We start from the raw sequence: 25,986 nt of genomic DNA on the forward strand, positions 1-25,986 counted from the left end.
TTTGGGAAAGATACTCTACTATCCCTGATAGAGACAGAAAGGAAAATATGAGTGTGTTGGTAGAAATGAATCAAAATAATAAAACTGTACCCAGGCTGCTTCTGGCAGCAGTTTCTTGAGCAGTTGAGCCCCTCAGACTTCACATAGAGTGTCTGGTCTGGCCTGGAGTGCTGGAAGAAAGTAACCTGACTGCCTGCTAGGCTTCGAATGGCAGGGAGGGAGGCCCAGCGCAGACTGTTTTCCTTTGATCTCAGGCATCCAGGGAGGATGCCATCTAGCCTGTTAGCCTACAAGCCAGGAAAGATTCTTGGTTAAACCAAACAGGAGCTACGTGTTGTCACTGGATAGAGCTTCTAAAACGGAGCAGGAGGACTAGAATTGAACTTAGCACATTCTGTTCTTTTAAGTAGAGCCTTACAGTAATGAGGAAGGTGATTTTGTTGTTCCCCTTACCAGATTCTGAATGCTGACACAGACTCCAAGGTTTTCTTTCTTCTTATTCCTTTCATTTTTTTAACCAAAATAAAATATTTTCTACAATATTTCTTCCTCTATCACATTATAACTTCGATAACATATTTGCAATTTTTAAATCTATGTTTAAATTTTTAAACATAATTTTTAAATTTTTAAATTTTGCAGATCTACTTACAGCATAAAAAATCAGTGAAGGAGTATAATTAGACATTTTTGCATAAAATCTGTTCTTTGGTGACAGATGAGAAAGGAATACCTTTTAAGATCTAGAATTGAAAGTGTTTAATTTCTCTGAAGGCCTAATTACTTAGGTTAGTGATGCTTGAGAACACAGATAGTTCTCTGCTGCCGTATGTTCGCACAGACTTTATCTAGATTCGAAAAAGTGTTTTCTTTCCAGTCTACTGCCCGTGTGAAGCTTCCTGGTAGGAATGTGGGGAAGAGCAAGGGTGGTGCATGTGCTCTTTCAGATGACGGCACCGTGCTATTGGATGGGGTGCTTTCCGCGTCAGTGAATGGTCTTTAAGTTACGTCTTACTCTCTTGTGATATAACTCACAGTGCTTATGATGATTAAGAGTTGATAAATATGTGGAATAATATTGACTGATGAGTGTTCAGATTCTTTGCTTCTGAATGCTTGCCTCAAAATGCTAGGCAGTGTGTGGAATGGGTTTTGTTTCTGGATGGCAGGTTCTCAGTTTGTTCACTAAGTTAATCAAGTGTTGCCCTCATAACCTGTCTGTACTATTACTGTTTTGTATCTAATGAAATACACTCACTCAGAAATGAACAAGCCTTACACTCTAAGTAGAAGACTCTAATTAGTTTGTTTTAGGCTATCCTTTGCAGATCATCTGTTTGTGCCATTCATTACACTGACTGCTGATTCAAAGAATATTATCAAAGTCAAATGTATGGAAGTATATGCCTTCTCAGGGTATTAGAACTTCTCAGATTTAATTATGCATTTTTTTAGGATGCACTTGAGCAGAATATTAAGGTAACCGTACATCTGGGCTTGGTGCTTCTGAACTTTTGCCTCACATGCACACATGCACATGTGCATACATACTGAACACACACCAACACGCATAGGAATGGTTTTCTTACTCCTCTAGTGCACTGGCCTCACAGGTCCTCCCCATGCTGCCTCTCAACCAGCTCCACCAGTTCCAAACAGGCCGGGGGTGCTAGCAGCCCTCCTGCCTTTCTGTGTTGCTGCCTTCCTTGCCCTTGCTGCTCTGATGGTAGCTGAGCAGTGCAGCAGCTTGGGGGATTCACACGTGAGGGAGGAGTAAAGGGCTGGAACTGAAATGTCAGCCTTCTCTGGTCACTGTGGATCCCTGCTCTATGACAACATGCTGGCCGTCACCTGTTTCATGGTCATGTCACTCATCTAAACATGGTGATGCCAGGTGACAAATTGGACCCTGGGAGTAGACATAGTTTCATTACACATGTTTTAAAGTGTTTTTAAGTTAATTTTGCGGAGAGGTAGCATTTGCTCAAAGACACAAGAAACGAATATCCATTGTACCTGTTTTTTCAGTATTTTGAGGAATTATATGCAGATGACCCTAAGAAGTATCAATCCTATCGGATTTCACTTTACAAAAGGATGATTGTATGTAAAACACAGTGCTTTTCCGTTGTCTTCTGCTTCTTCTAGCCTTCTCTAACTGAAGAGCACACTGCTGTCTGTCACTGCCCAGGAGGTCTCTTCAAAACTGTTCACAAAATCTCCTTCCCTGAGCCCACGGCTGTCTTTAGCCCGTGTGTCTTCTCTTTTGGTTCCTGTGTCCAGTGTGTTTGGTTTGTCTTTAACTCAAAGCTTACAGTGTGATGGAAGTAAATTATTTCAAAAGAGAGAATAAATCTAGGAAGCATAACCAAGCACCGGAAATGTAAGCAGCTGTTTCCTGGGACTCACTAGTGGGGGTCTGACCCACGCCTGAGCAAGCTGAAGAGTGAATCCGAGTTTTTGAACGCTGTTCTTCTCTACAGCCTAGTGACAACCACCAGCCAGCCCCACTGACTCATTCCGTCCCTTCCAAGCTTTCTTAGTCTGGTCATGCCCACTCCCCTCTTCCTTACTGAGTGTCTAACTGCCTGTCGTTTGAGAGAATTCTTTACTGACTAAAGCCAGTAGTCACAGATGTCTTACCTTCCATTTAAAAATTGAGTGACTTTTTGCATTAGTCACTCAAAGTTTGTCTTTTTAAATATATATTGTGCAAGATTTGTGGGTATCTTATATTACCCGGCATTTGAGTCTCAAGTTAGCAGTAACCCCAGAGACGAGCTTTCGCCACCAAACGCAGGCTGGCCTTGATTCTCTCAGACATCCAGATACTTGGGCTATAGTCATGTACCATCATGCTGTGTAGCAGAAAGTTCTTTGTCTTTTTTTTCTTACATTTTTGTTTGATTTGGTTTTGTTTGGCTTGTTTTTTTAAGGCAGGTAGTGGCCTTGAACTCACAGAGATCCACCCACTACTGCCTCCTGAGTGCTTTAATTAAAGGTGTATGCCAGAACACCTGGCTCATCGTACTTCTAATTCCCCAGCTTCTTCATGTTTCTTAATGGCTAAGTTTAGAACTAGTAAAGCATAGGTGCTTTACTCACGGAGGGTCAGTCTTCTCCTAAGTGCAGCCTTCCTCAAGCCTTCCACACAACTTGTTACACAATCATCAAAACTTATCTTTGCTCAGTCTCCCTTCACAGGTGACAGTGCCTCTGGGTTGTTTCCCACAGGAGTCTGCTGGGAGACTTCCATCACGCTGTAAAGGAGCTCACCACAGTGTGTTTTAGCCTTGCCCTCACTGTAGCTGCACCTCCTTTGTCTGCCAGTTTGAGCCAGGTGGTGGCTCGGCCTGTGAGCTCTTGTGCAGCTTTTATGTGAAACTAACAGTGTCATTGCTGTGATTGCGTCTGTGTACCCTTTGTGCCTGTGCTGAGACTATTCTGATCTTTGTGACATAATTCTCACCTTCATCCTAGGATCTGATGGAACAACTTGAAAAGCAGGATAAAACCGTCCGGAAACTGAAGAAACAACTAAAAGTCTTTGCCAAAAAAATCGGTGAACTAGAAGGTACTTAAACATTTTTTTATAGCATTTATCAAATTTTATTTCCATTGCAAGTAACCTGGTGGAGATTTACAGGTGAGTTTTTAGAGAAAATAACCAAAATTACTTTCGACAATCTTAACCTCTGCCAAATGGAAATTTCTTCTTCTGTGTATGGGGATAATTTTCATAGTAACATAACGGTAAGTTACAAAGGGAGAAATTCATTCAGCAAACACCTAACATATGTCAGAGTCTGCTCCAGTCTGTACAACATATGCTTAAGAGCAAGGATTCTAGAGCCAGCTTCTTGATTCAAGCCCTGTCTCCCTCTCCTCCCTAGCCTCAGAATGTTTGCATGTTGCTGAACCTCCCTTTGCCTCACTTTTCCCTCATTCTCACTGGGAATGATAATGGTATCTCTCAAACATGGTCTGTAAGAACTCAATGAATTAATGTGTGTGATACATCTAGAATAGCAAAATAAATGCTACATACAATCTAATTGTTACTACCAAAGAGACAAAAAGGAATGTGGTAGAGTATCCTCAAAGAACTCATGATCTAATAAAAAGAAAAGAGAAATTAATCGGGAAATAGGAATTATAATTATAAAGGATATAATTATAATTATAAAGGATATAATTATAAAAATAGGAAATATAATTATAATTTTTAAAAATTAATCATTTCTAAATAAAAAGTTAAGCTCCTTGAGAAAATCCAATGGAAGCATACTAATCTTGTCTCCTGGGTTATGTATTCACTCAGTAAGCTTTATTGAATGTGTCCTAGGTACCAGGCACAGTTGACATCTAGCTGTGAGTGAGACTGCTAAGTTCATTCCAACAACTCGATCAGTGCTCAAGGCATTTTAGAAACAGAATTTCACTGTTAAATAAAGTTCCCTTTCAATCTTCGCAAGCATGTACCATTTTAACCACAAATGATACGCTCATCCTGGCCGTCTCTCATATTCTCTAGTTGTCATCTTTATGATTCTCATGTGGCACAAAGGATAGAAAGACCCCACCCCTCCGTCACACTGAGTTGTAACTGTTCTGATGCAGCCCGGCTAAGCCCTGCTCATTCTTTGGGACTAAAGGCACATGTCAGATCCTCAGAAGCATCCTGATCATACCACCAACCTCGTGCCCTGCCTTCTGTGTTTGGTTCATACTTTCTATGATTTTTCACTCTTATATTTTAGCAGTTTTTCTGACTGAATTACTGAATTCTATGCTTGACTAAGAGTTTTCTGAGCATGGAAATCACCTCTTAATTCTCAGTTACAATAATGAGCATAGTTGGGGCTGGAGAGATGGCTCAGATATTAAGAGCACTGACTGCTCTTCCAGAGGTCCTGAGTTCAATTCCCAGCTACCACATGGTGGCTCACAATCATCTGTAATGAGATCTGACACCCTCTTCTGATGTGCATGAAGACAGCTACAGTGTACACATAAAATAAATAAACCTTTTTAAAAAAATAATGAGCATAGTTTCTGACCGGTGACAGAATAAGTAAGTAAAAGCATATAGTACCATGGATGTTAATATCAAAGAGGGTTTTACTCTCTTTAATATGCAAATATTGAAATGTTTGTTTAGATATCAGAACAATTACTTCATAGCCATGTATTTTGTATAGACCCTTAACATTACATGATTCACCTATTACATTAAAACTTGTGAAACTCCAGGAGCCGGGGAGATACCTCAGCATGTAAGGCACTTGCTCTGAAACTATGAGGAGTGGATCCTGAAACCCTGTGTAAGAAGTTGTCAGGCCTGACAGCTACCTGCAATGCTAGGTTTAAAGAACCAGAGATGGTGATTCCCCACAACAAGCTAGCTAGCTAGACAAGCTAGACAGCAAGCTCTGTTCAAGGGGAGACCCTACCTCTCAACACATGTGGTACAGATAGATGAGGAAAGATACCCAACATAACCTTGAGCCTCCACATACACACATGTGACCCACATGCATGCATACATGAACATACACCTATACCACACATACAAATACAAGAAGAAAAAATCTTCAAACTCCACATTTACATATATAAGCTATAATGTTTATGACGATACTTAAAAATCCAGGTTCTCTTTTACAGAAAACTTTCTACATTGAACTGGACACCATGGTAAGACAGAAGAGAATTTGTAAAAACCCTGCTATAAGGGTATTAACCTATGAGGTTGTTAAATTTGTGGCTCTTTGTCAACACTAATGAATGTGAAAAAATATAAAAGCCATTTTTATCTCACATTTGAAATCAGTTTTCTTAAAATGAATGCTTTACCAGTGAGCTACTCTCAACCTTTGAAATGTAATTGAAGAGAGAAGTTCACATATTTCAAGATGCTATTTTGGGCTATTATCAATTAGAAATCAAACTTTTCAGCTAAACTGTCCTGATAGCCAAACAAAAAAATAATATTTGTGCCAGCAGCTCATGAATTAAATAAGAAAAAGTCATATTTGTTCTTAAGAAAATTTATATTTTGAGTTAAATTATTTGCATCTAGATGATAAAATGAACTAGGCCCATGTGCCTAGGGCACCTGCCCAGGCCTTGTCTGCACCCTTCCAAAGACTGAATAAATGAGACAAGCTCCCTGACACTCCTCTCTTTTCTCCAGATCTGTGCACTACAGACAAATGCCAGGCTCTGTGCAACAAAGCACTGTCTAAGAAAAGTTTATTAATGCATATTTATGTTTTTATGTGTTAAAACATTTAAACCCTTTTGCCTTGAATTGAAATAGCAAGATTCTTGCCTCTCCTGTGGACCATATTTAATTAAGGACACTTTTTAAAAGAAAAAAATGCCAACATGTATAATTTTTAGTAGAAATTATACAGCTAAGTAGAGAGTCTTTCAAAATCTGGTCTTCACGGTGCTCTATTTTAATCCAGGAGTAGGTGTTATGTGATTTTCATTAAAAAAAAAAAAGTCAGACCTGAAAGTATCCTAGAAGTCAGTAACATTTTTGATACAAGAAAAACAAAAACCCAGAAACTATTATTTACCCAACACCCTGCCTGACTGTAGATTCAGAACCTCGGCCTTCAATATCTTGCCTATTATATAGTAGGTCTAGAACCTCAGCCTTCAATACCCTGCCTATTACATAGTAGGTCTAGAACCTCAGCCTTCAATACCCTGCCTATTACATAGTAGGTCTAGAACCTCAGCCTTCAATACCCTGCCTATTACATAGTAGGTCTAGAACCTCAGCCTTCAATACCCTGCCTATTACATAGTAGGTCTAGAACTTTGGCCTTGAATACCCTGCCTGCTACATAGTAGATGTAGAACATTGGTCTTCTGATTTCTCTGCTCTAGATCAGACTTTCCAGAGTTTTCCTACTTGTAAGAAATTGTCTGAAAACTGGTTAAACATGAGATTAAGATCTTGGTGGTATTTTGGAGAGAAAAGGCAAATTGTCAGAAATTCTGAATTGCTTTTCTTTTCTAGGACAAAAAAGTTAAGGAGTATTTTCCTTTTGAGTTTGCAAGAATCTAGAAAAGGAAAACAGACTACTGCCCATTCTAGAAGGATGCCCCTATTAGAGTACTGGGCTAAGTGACTCAGTCTGTGCTACTCAGGCCCGGGGATTTATACACATTGTAAATGGAGACCTCCCAGAAAGTTACTTCTCAGAGGGATACAGGTTCAAGAAGCTGTCTTCAGGTTCAACATCTGGGGAAGACCTCTTTTCTACTTCCTAGATGGTATCTTGCTACATAGCCCTCCAAAGGAGACTTCACCTGTCCTCACATGGCTGAAGTAATCACAAGAAAAGTGTTAGCCTTATGAGGCCTTATAAACCTGATTTCAGGCATTTTCACATCAATTAATGCCAATAAACACTATTTTAACAGCTATCTTGATATGGTTTGAACTCAAGATAATGATAAATTTTAAGTAAATGTCCTTTTGCTAGATTACTAGATATTAGATTCTTAAATATCTAGTAATAGATATTTAATAGATATTGCTAGATATAACTAGATATCTAAATATTAGATATTAGATTCTTAAAACTAGCAATACTTCTGCTATCCCTTCTAGGATGTTTCCTTTCTGTTTGGGAGGCTTGTTTGATTGCATGATTTTGTGACAGCGCGTCATGTAGCTGAGGGTCCCCTCACACTGGTTATACATTTGAGGATGACCCTGTACACTTGATCCATCTGACTGTTTCCTAAATGCTGGGATTACAGGCATGCTCTGCTAGTCCTACCTTGTTTTTGCATTCTACAAGCAAAAGTCTAAATATGTTTAACTACTTTTTGATTGAAAAAGATTTGTTAGCAAATATGTTAAACTGCATATTTGGGGGCTTTTCTGTGGTGCTGTGGATAGTTACAAAGTAAATCTGATACAAAACAAAAGCCCTTGCCAGTTTTTTTTTTTTTTTATTAACTTGAGTATTTCTTATGTACATTTCGAGTGTTATTCCCTTTCCCGGTTTCCGGGCAAACATCCCCCTTCCCCTCCCCTTCTTTATGGGCGTTCCCCTCCCCATCTTCCCCCCCTTGCCGCTCTCCCCTCAACAATCTAGTTCACTGGGGGTTCAGTCTTAGCAGGACCTAGGGCTTCCCCTTCCACTGGTGCTCTTACTAGGATATTTATTGCTACCTATGAGGTCAGAGTCCAGGGTCAGTCCATGTATAGTCTTTAGGTAGTGGCTTAGTCCCTGGAAGCTCTGGTTGCTTGGCATTGTTGTACATATGGGGTCTCGAGCCCCTTCAAGCTCTTCCAGTTCTTTCTCTGATTCCTTCAACGGGGGTCCTATTCTCAATTCAGTGGTTTGCTGCTGGCATACGCCTCTGTGTTTGCTGTATTCTGGCTGTGTCTCTCGGGAGAGATCTACATCCGGCTCCTGTCAGCCTGCACTTCTTTGCTTCATCCATCTTCTCTAATTGGATGACTGTATATGCATGGGCCACATGTGGGGCAGGCTCTGAATGGGTGTTCCTTCTGTCTCTGTTTTAATCTTTGCCTCTCTCTTCCCTGCCAAGGGTATTCTTGTTCCCCTTTTAAAGAAGGAGTGAAGCATTCACATTTTGATCATCCGTCTTGAGTTTCATGTGTTCTAGGCATCTAGGGTAATTCAAGCATTTGGGCTAATAGCCACTTATCAATGAGTGCATACCATGTGTGTTTTTCTGTAATTGGGTTACCTCACTCAGGATGATATTTTCCAGTTCCAACCATTTGCCTATGAATTTCATAAAGTCATTGTTTTTGATAGCTGAGTAATATTCCATTGTGTAGATGTACCACATTTTCTATATCCATTTCTCTTTGAAGGGCATCTGGGTTCTTTCCAGCTTCTGGCTATTATAAATAAGGCTGCGATGAACATAGTGGAGCACGTGTCTTTTTTATATGTTGGGGCATCTTTTGGGTATATGCCCAAGAGAGGTATAGCTGGATCCTCAGGCAGTTCAATGTCCAATTTTCTGAGGATCCTCCAGACTGATTTCCAGAATGGTTGTACCAGTCTGCAATCCCACCAACAATGGAGGAGTGTTCCTCTTTCTCCACATCCTCGCCAGCATCTGCTGTCACCTGAGTTTTTGATCTTAGCCATTCTCACTGGTGTGAGGTGAAATCTCAGGGTTGTTTTGATTTGCATTTCCCTTATGACTAAAGATGTTGAACATTTCTTTAGGTGTTTCTCAGCCATTCGGCATTCCTCAGCTGTGAATTCTTTGTTTAGCTCTGAACCCCATTTTTAATAGGGTTATTTGTCTCCCTGGGGTCTAACTTCTTGAGTTCTTTGTATATTTTGGATATAAGCCCTCTATCTGTTGTAGGATTGGTAAAGATCTTTTCCCAATCTGTTGGTTGCCGTTTTGTCCTAACCACAGTGTCCTTTGCCTTACAGAAGCTTTGCAGTTTTATGAGATCCCATTTGTCGATTCTTGATCTTAGAGCATAAGCCATTGGTGTTTTGTTCAGGAAATTTTTTCCAGTGCCCATGTGTTCCAGATGCTTCCCTAGTTTTTCTTTTATTAGTTTGAGTGTATCTGGTTTGATGTGGAGGTCCTTGATCCACTTGGACTTAAGCTTTGTACAGGGTGATAAGCATGGATCGATCTGCATTCTTCTACATGTTGACCTCCAGTTGAACCAGCACCATTTGCTGAAAATGCTATCTTTTTTCCATTTGATGGTTTTGGCTCCTTTGTCAAAAATCAAGTGCCCATAGGTGTGTGGGTTCATTTCTGGGTCTTCAATTGTATTCCATTGGTCTATCTGTCTGTCTCTGCACCAATACCATGCAGTTTTTATCACTATTGATCTGTAATACTGCTTGAGTTCAGGGATAGTGATTCCCCCTGAAGTCCTTTTATTGTTGAGGATAGTTTTAGTTATCCTGGGTTTTTTGTTATTCCAGATGAATTTGCAAATTGTTCTGTCTAACTCTTTGAAGAATTGGATTGGTATTTTGATGGGGATTGCATTGAATCTGTAGATCACTTTTGGTAAAATGGCCATTTTTACTATATTAATCCTGCCAATCCATGAGCATGGGAGATCTTTCCATCTTCTGAAGACTTCTTCAATTTCTTTCTTCAGAGTCTTGAAGTTCTTATTGTACAAATCTTTTACTTGCTTGGTTAAAGTCACACCAAGGTACTTTATATTATTTGGGTCTATTATGAAGGGTATCGTTTCCCTAATTTCTTTCTCGGCTTCTTTCTCTTTTGTGTAGAGGAAGGCTACTGATTTATTTGAGTTAATTTTATACCCAGCCACTTTGCTGTAGTTGTTTATCAGCTTTAGTAGTTCTCTGGTGGAACTTTTGGGATCACTTAAATATACTATCATATCATCTGCAAATAGTGATATTTTGACTTCTTCTTTTCCGATCTGTATCCCCTTGACCTCCTTTTGTTGTCTGATTGCTCTGGCTAGAACTTCAAGAACTATATTGAATAAGTAGGGATAGAGGGCAGCCTTGTCTAGTCCCTGATTTTAGTGGGATTGCTTCAAGTTTCTCCCCATTTAGTTTAATGTTAGCAACTGGTTTGCTGTATATGGCTTTTACTATGTTTAGGTATGGGCCTTGAATTCCTATTCTTTCCAGGACTTTTATCATGAAGGGGTGTTGAATTTTGTCAAATGCTTTCTCAGCATCTAATGAAATGATCATGTGCTTTTGTTCTTTCAGTTTGTTTATATAATGGATCACGTTGATGGTTTTCCGTGTATTAAACCATCCCTGCATGCCTGGGATGAAGCCTACTTGATCATGGTGGATGATTGTTTTGATGTGCTCTTGTATTCGGTTTGCCAGAATTTTATTGAGTATTTTTGCGTCAATATTCATAAGGGAAATTGGTCTGAAGTTCTCTTTCTTTGTTGGGTCTTTGTGTGGTTTAGGTATAAGAGTAATTGTGGCTTCGTAGAAGGAATTCGGGAGTGATCCATCTGTTTCAATTTTGTGAAATAGTTTGGATAATATTGGTATGATGTCTTCTATGAAGGTCTGGTAGAATTCTGCACTAAACCCGTCTGGACCTGGGCTCTTTTTGGCTGGGAGACCTTTAATGACTGCTTCTATTTCCTTAGGAGTTATGGGGTTGTTTAACTGGTTTATCTGTTCCTGATTTAACTTCAGTACCTGGTATCTGTCTAGGAAATTGTCCATTTCCTGCAGATTTTCAAGTTTTGTTGAATATAGGCTTTTGTAGTAAGATCTGATGATTTTTTGAATTTCCTCTGAATCTGTTGTTATGTCTCCCTTTTCATTTCTGATTTTGTTAATTTGGATACACTCTCTGTGTCCTCTCATTAGTCTGGCTAAGGGTTTATCTATCTTGTTGATTTTCTCAAAAAACCAACTTTTGGTTCTGTTGATTCTTTCTATGGTCCTTTTTGTTTCTACTTGGTTGATTTCAGCTCTGAGTTTGATTATTTCCTGCCTTCCACTCCTCCTTGGTGTGTTTGCTTCTTTTTGTTCTAGAGATTTTAGGTGTGCTGTCAAGCTGCTGACATATGCTCTTTCCTGTTTCTTTCTGCAGGCACTCAGCGCTATGAGTTTTCCTCTTAGCACAGCTTTCATTGTGTCCCATAAGTTTGGGTATGTTGTACCTTCATTTTCATTAAATTCTAAAAAGTCTTTAATTTATTTCTTTATTTCTTCCTTGACCAGGTTATCATTGAGTAGAGCATTGTTCAATTCCCACATATATGTGGGCATTCTTCCCTTATTGTTATTGAAGACCAGTTTTAGGCCGTGGTGGTCCGATAGCACGCACGGGATTATTTCTATCTTTCTGTACCTGTTGAGGCCCGGTTTTTGACCAATTATATGGTCAGTTTTGGAGAAAGTACCATGAGGAGCTGAGAAGAAGGTATATCCTTTTGCTTTAGGGTAGAATGTTCAATAAATATCTGTTAAGTCCATTTGGCTCATGACTTCTCTTAGTCTGTCTACGCCTGTTTAATTTCTGTTTCCATGATCTGTCCATTGATGAGAGTGGGGTGTTGAAGTCTCCTACTATTATTGTGTGAGGTGCAATGTGTGTTTTGAGCTTTAGTAAGGTTTCTTTTACATATGTAGGTGCCCTTGTATTTGGGGCATAGATATTTAGGATTGAGAGTTCATCTTGGTGGATTTTTCCTTTGATGAATATGAAGTGTCCTTCCTTATCTTTTTTGATGAATTTTAGTTGAAAGTTGATTTTATTCGATATTAGAATGGCTACTCCAGCTTGCTTCTTCTGACCATTTGCTTGGAAAGTTGTTTTCCAGCCTTTCACTCTGAGGTAGTGTCTGTCTTTGTCTCTGAGGTGTGTTTCCTGTAGGCAGCAGAATGCAGGGTCCTCGTTGTGTATCCAGTTTGTTAATCTATGTCTTTTTATTGGGGAGTTGAGGCCATTGATGTTGAGAGATATTAAGGAATAGTGATTATTGCTTCCCGTTATATTCATATTTGGATGTGAGGTTATGTTTGTGTGCTTTCATTCTCTTTGTTTTGTTGCCAAGACGATTAGTTTCTTGCTTCTTCTAGGGTATAGCTTGCCTCCTTATGTTGGGCTTTACCATTTATTATCCTTTTAGTGCTGGATTTGTAGAAAGATATTGTGTAAATTTGGTTTTGTCATGGAATATCTTGGTTTCTCCATCTATATTAATTGAGAGTTTTGCAGGATACAGTAACCTGGGCTGGCATTTGTGTTCTCTTAGGGTCTGTATGACATCTGTCCAGGATCTTCTGGCTTTCATAGTTTCTGGCGAAAAGTCTGGTGTAATTCTGATAGGTCTGCCTTTATATGTTACTTGACCTTTTTCCCTTACTGCTTTTAATATTCTTTCTTTATTTTGTGCGTTTGGTGTTTTGACTATTATGTGACGGGAGGTGTTTCTTTTCTGGTCCAATCTATTTGGAGTTCTGTAGGCTTCTTGTATGCCTATGGGTATCTCTTTTTTTAGGTTAGGGAAGTTTTCTTCTATGATTTTGTTGAAGATATTTACTGGTCCTTTGAGCTGGGAGTCTTCACTCTCTTCTATACCTATTATCCTTAGGTTTGATCTTCTCATTGAGTCCTGGATTTCCTGTATGTTTTGGACCAGTAGCTTTTTCTGCTTTACATTACCTTTGACAGTTGAGTCAATGATTTCTATGGAATCTTCTGCTCCTGAGATTCTCTCTTCCGTCTCTTGTATTCTGTTGGTGAAGCTCGTATGTACAGCTCCTTGTCTCTTCTTTTGGTTTTCTATATCCAGGGTTGTTTCCATGTGTTCTTTCTTGATTGCTTCTATTTCCATTTTTAATTCCTTCAACTGTTTGATTGTGTTTTCCTGGAATTCTTTCAGGGATTTTTGTGACTCCTCTCTATGGGCTTCTATTTGTTTATTTATGATTTCCTGGAATTCTTTCAGGGATTTTTGCGATTCCTCTCTGTAGGCTTCTACTTGTTCTCTAAGGGAGTTCTTCACGTCTTTCTTGAAGTCCTCCAGCATCCTGATCAAATATGATTTTGAAACTAGATCTTGCTTTTCTGGTGTGTTTGGATATTCTGTGTTTGCTTTGGTGAGAGAATTGGGCTCCGATGATGCCATGTAGTCTTGGTTTGTGTTGCTTGGGTTCCTGCGCTTGCCCCTCGCCATCAGATTATCTCTAGTGTTACTTTGTTCTGCTATTTCTGACAGTGGCTAGACTGTCCTATAAGCCTGTGTGTCAGGAGTGCTGTAGACCTGTTTTCCTGTTTTCTTTCAGCCAGTTATGGGGACAGAGTGTTCTGCTTTCGGGCGTGTAGTTTTTCCTGTCTACAGGCCTTCAGCTGTTCCTGTGGGCCTGTGTCTTGAGTTCACCAGGCAGGTCACTTGCAGCAGAAAAGTTGGCCTTACCTGTCGTCCCGAGGCTCAAGTTTGCTCGTGGGGTGCTGCCTACGAACTCTCTGCGGCGGCAGCAACCAGGAAGATCTGCACCGCCGTTTCCGGGAGCCTCCGTGCACCAGGGTTCCAGATGGAGTTTGGTATTTTCCTCTGTCGTCAGAGATGTGTGCAGAGTGCAGTCTCTTCTGGTTTCCCAGGTGTGTCTGCCTCTCTGTAGGTTTAGCTCTCCCTCCCACGGGATTTGGGTGCAGAGAACTGTTTATCCGGTCTGTCCCTTCAGGTTCCGGTGGTGTCCCAGGTGCAGGGGTCCTGCCGCTCCTGGGCCCTCCCCCTGGGGAACCCAGAGGCCGCATACAGTTTCCTCTTGGGCCAGGGATGTGGGCAGGGATGGGCAGTGTTGGTGGTCTCTTCTGCTCTGCAGCCTCAGGAGTGCCCACCTGACCAGGCGGTGAAGTCTCTCTCCCACGGGGTTTGGGAGCAGAGAACTGCTGCCGGCCGGGATCCGTGGGTTTGGGACTCCCGGTAAACACAGGAAGTGCCCGGTCCTAGAGGAATTTTGCCTCTGTGTGTCCTGAGTTCACCAGGCAGGTCTCTTGCAGCAGAAAAGTTGGTCTTACCTGTGGTTCCGAGGCTCAAATTTGCTCGTGGGGTGCTGCCTGCTGCCTACGAGCTCTGCGCAGCGGCAGCAACCAGGAAGCGCCCTTGCCAGTTTTTAGGTAGCTTTTTGATGTTACTACCTGTGTATCAGGCTCTGTGGTTGTCAGAGCAAAGTTACCTTTTAATGTTGCTATTTACCCAGTTTGAACAAAAAACATCATCATCATCATCATCAATTTTAACACTCCAGATTTTATTCCCCTCCCAGTCTGCCCTCCCGACTGTTCCACATCCCACACCTCCTCCCCTCCCTCCCACCTACCCACCCCACTCCCTCCAGTCTCTTGAGGGTTAGGTGCATCTTCTCTGACTGATCCCAGACCCGAGAGTCCTCTTCTGTATGTGTGTTGGGGGCCTCATCTCAGCTGGTGTATGCTGCCTGGTTGGTGATCCAGTGTCTGAGTGATCTCAGGGGTCTGGGTTAATTGAGGCTGCTGGTCTACCTACAGGGTTGCCCTCCTCCTCAGCTTCCTCCAGCTTTTCTCTAATTCAACCAGAGGAGTCAGCAGCTTCTGTTCATTGTTTGGGTGCACATATCTGCATCTGACTCTTTCAGCTGCTTGTTGTGTCTTTCGGAGGGCAGTCATGATAGGTCCCTTTTTGTGAGCGCTCCATAGACTCAGTAATAGGGTCAGGTCTTGGGACCTCCCCTTGAGCTCAGTCCCACTTTCAGTCTGTCACTGGATTCCTCAGGCTCTTCTCCATTTCCATCCCTGAATTTCTTTCAGACAGGAAGAATTATAGGTCAGAGCTTTGACTGTGGGATGGCAACCCCAACCCTCACTTGATGACCTGTCTTTCTGCTGGAAGTGGGCTCAACAAGTTTCCTCTCCCCACTGTAGGGCATTTCATCTAGGGTCCTCCCCTTTGAGTCTCTCACCTCCTAGGTCTCTGGTACATTCTGGGGGGTCCTCCCAACCTCCTGCCTCCTGAGGTCCCCTGTTTCCATTCTTTCTGGTATCCCTCAGGGCTTCAGTCCTTTTTCCCCAATCCAATACCAGATTATGTTCCCCCCACACCCATTCCCTTTCCATCCCCCATCTCTCCCTCCCTCCCACCTTGTGGTTGCTCTCTTCTCCCTCCCAAGTAGAACTGAGGTGTCCTCACTTAGGTTCTTCAGTTTGTTGACCTTTTAGAGTTCTGTGAACTGAACTGTGTTTCTATACTTGTTCGTTTGTTTGTTTTTGGGTTTTGTTGATTTTTTCCTAATATCCACTTACTAGTGAGAACATACCATGCATATCCTTTTGAGTCTGAGTTACCTCACTTAGGGTGATATTTTCTAGTTCTATCCATTTGCCTGCAAAACCCAGGATATTCTCATTCTTTTTTTTTTTTTTTTTTGGTTCTTTTTTTCGGAGCTGGGGACCGAACCCAGGGCCTTGCGCTTCCTAGGTAAGCGCTCTACCACTGAGCTAAATCCCCAGCCGGATATTCTCATTCTTAATAGTGGAGTTGTATTCCATTGTGTAGTGAATTGCATTTTCTGTATCCATTCTTCTGTCATGAGACATCTGGGTTGTTTCCAGCTTCTGACTATCACAAATAAGACTGCTATGAACATAGTGGAACACATGCCCCTGAGGCATGGTGGGGCATCTTTTGGGTATATTCCCAAGAGTGATATTTCTGGGTCTTTAGATAGGTCTACTTCCAATTTTCTGAGGAACCTCCACATGGATTTCCAGAGTGGTTGTACCAGCTTGCAATCCCACCAGCAATGGAGGAGTGTTCCTCTTTCTCCACATCCTCGCCAACATGTATTGTCGAGGTTTTGATCTTAGCCATTCTGGCTGAATGGTGGAGTAAGGTGGAGTCTCAAGGTCATTTTGATTGGCATTTCTCTGATCTCTAAGGACTTTGGACATTTCTTTAGGTGTTTCTCAGCCATTCGAGATTCCTCTGTTGTGAGTTCAAGGTTTAGTTCTGTGCCCCATATTTTTTTGTTCAGTTGTTTGATTTTTTGGTGGTCAGCTTCTTGAGTTCTTTATATATTTTAGATATTAGCCCTCTATCAGATGTGGGGTTAGTGAAGATGTTTTTCCCAGTCTGTAGGATGCCGATTTGTTTTATTGACTATATCCTTGCGTTACAGAAGCTGTGCAATGTCGTGAGGTCCCATTTATCAATACTCCATAAGGAAACAGAAGTCATTAAAAACCTCCCAACCAAAAATGCCCAGGGCCAGGTGGACTTAGTTCAGAATTCTACCAGACCTTCAAAGAAGACCTGATACCAATATTTCTCAAACTGTTCCATAAAATAGAAACAGAAGAAACACTATCTAATTCATTCTAAGAAGCCACAATTACTCAGACACCTAAACCACACAAGGACCCTACCAAAAAGAGAACTTCAGACCAGTCTCACGAATATCGATGCAAAAATACTCAATAAAATTATTGCAAACAGAATCCAAGAACACATCAAAAACATCATTCACTACAATCAAGTAGGCTTCATCCCAGGGATACAAGGGTGGTTCAATATATGAAAATCCATTAACATAACCCACCATATAAACAAACTCAAAGGAAAAAAATCATATGATCATCTCCTTAGATGCAGAAAAAGCATTTGACAAAATACAACCGTCCTTCATATTAAAAATATTGGAGAGATCAGGAATTCAAGGCCCAGACCTAAACACAATAAAACAATTCACTGCAAACCAACAGCCAATATCAAATTAATTGGAGAGATACTTGAAGGAATCCCAGTAAAATCAGGGACAAGGATGCCCACTCTCCCCATATCTATTCAATACAGTACTCGAAGTGCTAGCTAGAACAATAAGAAACAAAAAGAGATCAAGGGGATACAAATTGGCAAAGAAGAATAAAACATCTTAAGGGGGGTGGGCAGAGATGAGGAGCTTCAGTTCTTACAGAGTCCACTTACTTTATGAGAGCATAGAGCCCTCTCAGCTTTTCTACCTGACAGACTTTTCTCCCCTTTTTTGTTTCTCCTGAAGTGGGGCAGATGGAGAACATATCCCCAGGACAGATCATCGATGAGCCTATCCGGCCGGTCAACATTCCCCGGAAAGAAAAGGATTTCCAAGGGATGCTGGAGTACAAGCGGGAGGACGAACAGAAGCTTGTTAAGAACCTGATTCTAGGCAAGTGCCCTCCTCCTGGGTGGGGCTCCCTTCAGCTGGGAAGGCTGTCTCTGAAGTCTGATTTTATGCTTTTTAAATTACGTTCTTGACTGACAAGATGGTGCTTGTGTTAAGCCTGATGATCTGAGTTCAGTTCCAGGGGTCCCTAGTATGAAAGGAGAAAACAAAGTCCTGCTGTTGTCCTTTGGCTTCTACAAACACACTGTGTCACAGGCTTCCACACTGCATACACAAAACTAATGAATATTCACAAAAGTAAGTTCTAACACTTCTTTTGAGACAGTGATCCTGTCATGTTGTCCAGGCTTGTCATACGTCCTGGGAGCTACCATCCAGCTTCAGCTTTCTCAGCATTGAAGGCTGTAGGCAGGAGCCCAGCTGTGAAGTCTATGAGTCATCGTTTTACACTGCATTATAGTGCTGTGGTAGAGTCCTTACTGAGTGTCTGTTATCAGCGTGGGACAACATGTGTCTAGGATCCATCTGTAAGGTTCCTTTGAAACCAAGTTGATCAGCTCTGGTTTCATGTTAAGATCACTCAGAAAATTTTGTTTTGATTTGGTTTTTGAGATAAAATGTCATGCATAGCCCATGCCAGCTTAGAACATGATATGTAACCAAACCACATGCTCTCTACCTCCCACATGCTAAGGCCTATGTTACTTCCACTAAGACCACTATGTGTTTTGAGGGGGTCAGGGAGCAAACCAAGGGCCTCATGAGTAGTAGACAGATCTGAGCCACATCTTCAGCCCACTCAGGAAGCTCTTTAAAAATTGCTGATAAACCCCTACCTACCCCAAATGAAATAAGTTGAAGTTTTCAGGGAAAAGAGCTTGGGCCAGGTCTAATGCTATTCTGGAAATGTCTTGAGGATTCCCAGTTATAACCACAGTTGAATGCCACGGTTGTAAGCCATTTAGGTTTTCTTAATTTCTCTTTTCATTCCCTAGAAATATTTATGGCTAATTGTTTAAGGAAACACTTCAATAATATGAAAGAGAAATTAATCAAGGAAAAAACTCTAGCAGAGTATGGAAAGGATGGGATAATTGAAAAGGAAGCAGAAGAGGCATTTCAGGGGGTCCCAAGGCCTTGACTGTGAGCCTCTGAGAAGAATGTTCAGGGAGTAAAGTCAGGAGCCCGTTCATGAGCCCCTAAGTAGTAGTGAGCTAAAGCCTTCAGCCTTCGCCTTTCTCTCCTCCCAGCTACCAGGGTGACAGCAACAGGACTGATAATTACACCTAATTTAACCTTCCTCAGCTTCATGGCTCTCAGCTCAGTACTATAAATAGCTTCAGAGTGCTTCGGTTTCAACATGATCATCACCTAGCAAAAAGGTTTCAGGGGCTGGTGGATTAAAGGATAAAAAGGATGGGGAGTAAAGAAGGGTGTAGTTTATATAAAGTTGTCTGGAAACACTCCTTAATGGGATGTACTGTGCAGAGTGGCCAAAGAGAATAGAAACAAGCTGTGCTTACGTCTAAAGAAAGAACGTTAGAGGCAGAAAGGTGTAAGGACTGGGCCCTGGGGGAGCTATAGCGTATTCAGCAGTCAACAAGGAGAGTTGTTTGGGGCAAAGTGAGCTGAGCCTGAGGAAGAGTAGGCGAGATGGTGTAGAGCACAGTTCAGTTTTGGAATCTTATGAGTGAGTGAAGAAGCTCTTTGGAGAATTCTCAGAACAAAATTGGCATAATCTAATGTGCATTTTCTTAAGCAAGAAGCTATAATAATTATTATTATCTGGGACTAGGAGGTGAATCTAAGAAACCAGTTAGGAAGCTATCTTGCAGCCTAAGAAGTGATAATGTTCTAAACTGGGGAGTAGAAGTAGAAGCAGCTAGATTCTGGTGGTATTTTGCAGGAGACAGTAGCAGGATGATAAGCTGGGTGCATGGTATGAGAAAAGTAAGGAATTTTAAAGTGATGAGGTTTATGACCTGAGAAACTGAAGGTGGAGGGTCCATTAGTAGAACAGATGCCCTGGGGAATGGAGAACTCGACTTGGGGGAGGCTTGGCTTGACATGCCTGAGCAGAGACATCAGGAAGACAGTTCACAAACAAGACTGGACTTCAAGGGAAAAGTCAGGGCAGGATACATAAGTTTTATGTAGATATGCACCCATAGTCAATAATTTCCCTAATGAGCTGTTAAAATACTAACTTGCTCTGAATGATTGAGCTCTTACACAACTGTGCTTTCATCTCTCACAAACATGCCTTACAAAGACTTTCAGGGTTACATAATTTTGTTTTTCCTTTTTTCTTTATTCAGAACTAAAGCCACGTGGTGTGGCTGTCAATCTGATTCCAGGGTTACCGGCATATATCTTGTTTATGTGTGTGCGACATGCCGACTACCTGAACGATGATCAGAAAGTAAGATCATTGCTGACATCAACAATTAACAGCATCAAAAAAGTCCTGAAGGTCAGTTCTGCATTCTGGAGTCCTCACGGTTGTTAGCAACAGTCTATTCTTTTTCTACTGTTCTTGTCCTACTGTTTCTTCCTTAGACTTGGTACAGTTGCTATTGTAAACCCTTTCACCCTTTCAGTGTTACTTACGAGCTCCTATTGTAGGAAACAGTCTCTATACCTTCTATGTTAGCTGCTTTCCCGGCACTGTGACCAAATACCTGGCAGAAGCTCTTGAAGGAGGAGGATAATTTTGAGGGCTCAGAGCCTCAAAAGGTATGAGCCCATTACAGAGGAGAGTAGGCAAAGACTAACTCAAAATGGGGCTGGACTACAGTGCTTAAGTTCTGTTCCCTTTCCTCCAGCTAAGCCTTCTTCTCCTAAGGATTCCACAACCTCTCACTGCTGGAGACCTGTCATAAACATAACACGGTCATTATGCCTTCTTTCAGAATAGGTTCAGATTAGACAGTAATCAAAATGAATTTGATATTATTGCATTTAATTATATAGCAAAGTAATTCTTCACAGACAGAAATAATCTGCTTTAGGTTTTATTGGGACCAAACTTAAAATGTTCAGCCAAAGATAGGCTTCGTGGTACATATCTTGAAGACCTCTGTGAGTTGCTAGCCTGGCTTACAGAGCAAATTCCAGGCCAGCCAGGTCTACACAGTGAGATCCTGGCTCAACAGATAGATAGATAGATAGATAGATAGATAGATAGATAGATAGATAGATAGATAGATAGATGGATGGATGGATGGATGGATGGATGGATGGATGGATGGATGGATGGATGATGGATGGATGGATGAGTTTTAAGTGTTTTGTGGAAACCAATTCTATACGTATATGTGGTCCATATATGTAGAATATGATGATGATGTTGAGATAAATGTCAAGTTCAATAATGTGTAGCTAATTCCTATAAAAAGATGACTAATACAGCATTAAATTTTTTCTTTCAATTTTTGTTCCCTTTATTCCCCAATTCATCCCATCTTGTTACCTAAAGCCCCTGCTTCCATGTGAAAATGTAGAAATGCTTATCAGACATAAGCATAATATATATACAGAAGCTTGGGAAGGATGGAGGAGAAGCCTCTTAACTCAGTAGCCACTTACCTTATGTAATCCTCCTGGTGACTCTAGAAGCGCACTGGTTCTCAGCCTGTGGTTCTGACCCTATGAGAGTTGCATATCAGATATCCTGACAGTCAGGTATTAAATGGTAACTCATAGAAGTAACAAAATTACAGTTATAAAGTGCAACAAAAATAATTTATTGTTGGGACTCACAGCAATGAGGAATTGTATTAAAGAACTGCAGCACTGGGAAGTTTGAGAACCACTGCACTAGAGAAACACATCTAACTTTTTAAAAAAAGATTTGTTTGTTTTATGTACATGAGTACAAAATTGCTGTCTTCAGACACACCAGAAGAGGGCATCTGATCCCATTACAGATGGTTGTGAGCCACCATGTGGTTGCTGGGAATTGAACTCTGGACCTCTGGAAGAGCAGACAGTGCTCTTAACTGCTGAGCCATCTCTCCAGCCCCACATCTAACTTTTAGCTCAGTGTTTCTGTGAGAAATTAAGATGCGCCCCAGGCACCTTGTCTTCTGATTATTCAACAGGATAATAAGAGCATCTAGGATAAAGATTTAGTAACTCTCAGGGCTGGGGATTTAGCTCAGTGGTAGAGCGCTTACCTAGGAAGCGCAAGGCCCTGGGTTCGGTCCCCAGCTCCGAAAAAAAGAAAAAAAAAAAGATTTAGTAACTTTCTAGCTTCTAAATGGGCTTTTACATTTTTATTATAAAATCTCCTCTGTCAGGGCTCAGGGAACCCTGCAGAAGAGGATTCAGAAAGAATATGAGAGCCAGTAAAGATGGAGAAGACCCAGAAAGCAAGGCCTCTAAATCAGCATGACCAACACTCACATCAATGCACAGAGACGGTGGCAGTGTGTGCACGGCCTGCCTGCCGCTCTGCATCGGGTGCTTAGTGTATATGTTATGGCTTCCAGTTTAGTGTTTTTATGGGATTCCTGAGTGTTTGACCAAATAAGCCTTTGTTTCTGGTGACTGCTCCTGGGCTCTTTTTTCTTTCTGTTACTTTGTTTTGTCCAATTTCAATGTGTTAGCTTCTTGTTGTTCTTGTTGTTGTTGTTGTTGTTGTAATCTCATTGTATGTTATTGTAATCTCTTAGAAGCCTTGTTTTCTTATGAGACACAGAAAGGAATGTGATCTGGATGAGAGGGAAGGGAGGGAGGAACTAGGAAGAAACAGGGGGAAGAAACATAATCAGGATATATTATGTGAGGAAGAAAAAACTATTTTCAAAAGAGGAAAAAAGAGAAAATGTTGTAAAATATGCAGAACATGAACCTTGATGTCTTACTCCTTCCACCTGTTAATCTATACTGACTCTGCTGTGCGGCTGTCACCACAGTCTGTCTGTGGGCTGCCTCGTCCTCCCTCCTGTCACTGCACCATTGCACACTAGCGCCCCTCTTCTGCTCCAAGCCTGTGACCTCAAAAAGTGCTGTTCTCTGTCATTCTGTTCCACAGTGATTACCAAGGTGTGGGGTTTCCGAAGACTCCTCTTTTAAAGTTCATGAGTGTTTTCTAAGTGTATCTCTTAATTTTGGACATACCAATACTAGACAAACTGTGCGTTTATCTTAAGTTGACTTTTACAGATTTTAAATGTTTCCTTTCCCTCAACCTAACTGCAGGATATATTTATCTACTTGACTAATCATCACAGAATCTTAATTAATGATTTTTTTAATTAATGATTTTAAAAGAATGCTTACCACAACATAATACCCTTTGCATTCTGCTTTAAATTAGTGTGAATTACCTCACACCCACATTTTGAATTGAGGTGTTTGTCCTGCACCCCTAGTTTAATCCTAACAGTGGTGTAACTGTTCTAAGGCAAATTGAGAACCCATACAGTTTTAGCTCACAGATTGTTTTATCTAACAAATAGAAAACTGAAAATAATTGAGCTTGTCTAATTTTCTCTGTGACCCAAATATAATTTTGAACAAATACAGTTTATTCATTATAAAAATATTACTTTGAGAAACTTGATCTAGTTAACTGGTAGAGAGGTGCTATTCAGTTCTAAACACTTTGAAGTCTTCAAAAAGTGTATTTAGAAGTAACAAGAGTGTTTTACTGTGATGGCAGAGAGGCCCATCATGCTTGTATGAAAAGCAACAGTGTTAATATAGTTGTTTATGAAGTCTTCTCTGTGATCATCTTTATCTGCTTTTATCCGGTTGGGTTCTATGTTTGGGTTGGTTTCTGGTGATGCTAAGGACGCTGGTGATGTGAGGTATAATTATAAGCTTTCTGTTAGGCTGTTCTGAGGCTCTCTGCTGCAACTTGTCTAGACATCACCAAAGATGGTCAGTGATTCTGTCCTGTACAACAGACTAATGTTGCCTTCCAATCCATAAAGATGTTCTCTGCCAGCTCAGCCAGAGCCACCTCCCAAAACCAGACATAATCCACATCTATGGAAGACTTAAAGTTCTTAGTCAAACCTGTATGCAAGCCATTGGGTGATTGTCTACATGTGAGAATATCATTAAGTTTTATTTAATTCTGGCAATATCCCTAAAGCTAGGGTTTTTTTTTTTTTTTTCAAAATAGAGACCCAAACTCAGTTCTCCTCTCTAGGCTAAATAATTCTAAATTGGACTTAATATCGTCTAGGATCCCTTTCTTAATGTCATTTCAGAAAAATATTGTCCAAAATTTATGGATTTTAATGTGTTTTATGTGTACTTAAAGATGTAAATTTTATTATAAAAATCCTACAAGAAATTAACCATTCCTCATAGCATATTCTCTTCTGAGTATACTTGTACTATATAAAGTGACAACCAGGATCAAAGACAGGTGTTCTATAAGTCTTGGCTGTTCTCTGATGTACCAGAAAAGAAATAATATTGTTTTTAACCAAGTATAGAGACACTCTTGAGATGTAGAAGGAGGAGGATGAGGAATTGAAGGTTAACATCAGCTATACAGTGAGTCTGAGGCCATTCTAAGCTACATTAGACTAGAGCTAGAGATAGATAGGTATGTAGATAGATAAATATATGGGCAGGTTGATGGATGGATGGCTGGCTGGATGGATGGATGGATGGATGGATGGATGGATAGACGGATGGATAGATAGATGATGGAAATAGTATACATGAATATTAAATATCTGTGTGTATATGTATGTATATAGAGCATAGACAGATATTCAATATTTTTCTTCATGTGTATATATGTATACATTTATGTATAGAAGTATATATGTGTGTGCATGTGTGCACATATGTGCATGCACTTAAGCACAATTTTATGTAGAGGCCAGAAAATAATCTCAAATGTCGTTTCCCAGGATTACTACTTGTCATGAGTTTTGAAACAGACTTTCTCACCAGGACCTAGGAATCACTGATTAGGCTAGGCCGACTGGTCAGTGAACCTCAGGAATTCTTCCATATCTGCCTCCCCAGTCCAGGGATTATTACAAGCCACTGCACCCTGTCCTTTACATGTGTGCTGGGGACCAGTCTCAGATCCTCATGCTTATGCAGTGTCTACTATGTGACCTCTCAGAAACACTCTCCAATCCAGTGTCTTTTGAGCCTTCACGCATCCCATTATGGTCAAGAGCCAACAGTTTTTGCTGTCTACTCAGTCTGGGACTCTTCCATCTCTGGGTCACTGCTCAGAAATTTTGTTGTGCCAGGAGTTTTAATCCAAATTGCATTTGAGGATGTCCATCTCTTTTTCATGTTCCTTAATACAGAAATTATTATATACTTTGTGCCTTTAGCTCTTACTGATTCCCTTCATTAATCCCAAGCAAGTGGGTTGGTCTGGGTCAGCTGTGACTTGAACCTTTTTCTGCACAAAAGACAGCTAAGTTGGCTTAGTGGGGAATACTTTTCTGAAGGCAAGAACAGTAGCAAACATCAGGGGACTGAGGTAAACTTCTGACAATTGCATAAAACTAAAATCTGATTTATTTGTGCCATAGTTTATTAAGTTTTGTAAAAGAAGTGGGTCTTCAGTGTCTGCCTAGCTTTTTTCCCTAAGGATAAGACAAATTTAGATTTTTTTTTCTCTTTCAGAAAAGAGGTGACGATTTTGAAACTGTCTCCTTCTGGCTCTCTAACACATGTCGATTTTTGCACTGTTTGAAGCAATATAGTGGAGAAGAGGTGAGAAAACCTGAGTGGTAAAAACACCATGTTGTACTTTCTTTGACCTTTTAAAGGGAAAGTTTAAAGATGTTTGAATCATGTTAGTTTCTAAATCCCCAAACAGGAAATGTACTGCTTCATGATGTTTGCTGTCTTCTAGTGAACTGGGCGATGATGTGGCTTCTTCCTTCCTAGCGTTTATAAGAAAGCGTGAAAAAACAAGTCAAGCAACAGTCAGGGAAAATAATTGTTTTTGTAACATGTTGTGGTGGTTTACATAGAGTTTAAGATTAGGACATAGAATTGTTTAAAGAAATGGATCTGTTTATGCTAACTACATAAACCTTAAAGGCAACCAACAACAAATTGTATATACATCTGAGCATGAAGGTAGAGACAGTTGGGTCTCGGAGTTCAAGGACAGTCAGAGCTACACAGAGAAATCCCGTCTTGAAAACAAAAAAGATCTTATCTGTATCTTTGTAGTGAAGTGTTCATTTGTTGTTTGATAGAGTTTAACCAAACGTAAAACCAAACTGATGGTTATAACTGAAAGCTGCTTACTATGTGTTTAACAGTACTCAATATACAGAATATGTTTGACATGTGATTGATACAACATGTCATGCAGTTGGCA

At 40.7% G+C, this 25,986-nt stretch overlaps 1 protein-coding gene across 6 annotated transcripts in view; it reads left to right on the top strand.

Moving 5' to 3' along the window:
- Myo5a (myosin VA) overlaps nucleotides 1-25,986 on the top strand; it is a 168,041-nt gene that overhangs the window by 128,201 nt on the left and 13,854 nt on the right. For 3 of the 6 annotated variants that reach the window (XM_039080847.2, XM_039080852.2, XM_063264938.1), the window contains 5 exons: nucleotides 2,029-2,103; nucleotides 3,481-3,574; nucleotides 17,553-17,699; nucleotides 19,976-20,130; nucleotides 25,278-25,367. In XM_039080847.2, coding sequence (XP_038936775.1) covers nucleotides 2,029-2,103; nucleotides 3,481-3,574; nucleotides 17,553-17,699; nucleotides 19,976-20,130; nucleotides 25,278-25,367 — 561 coding nt within the window. The remainder of the gene's footprint in view (nucleotides 1-2,028; nucleotides 2,104-3,480; nucleotides 3,575-17,552; nucleotides 17,700-19,975; nucleotides 20,131-25,277; nucleotides 25,368-25,986) is intronic. The other 3 variants (XM_039080851.2, XM_063264937.1, NM_022178.2) reach the window with 1 other exon arrangement.

This window comes from Rattus norvegicus, chromosome 8 (genome assembly GCF_036323735.1).
Source record: "Rattus norvegicus strain BN/NHsdMcwi chromosome 8, GRCr8, whole genome shotgun sequence".
In the NCBI taxonomy this organism is placed as follows: Eukaryota; Metazoa; Chordata; class Mammalia; order Rodentia; family Muridae; genus Rattus; species Rattus norvegicus.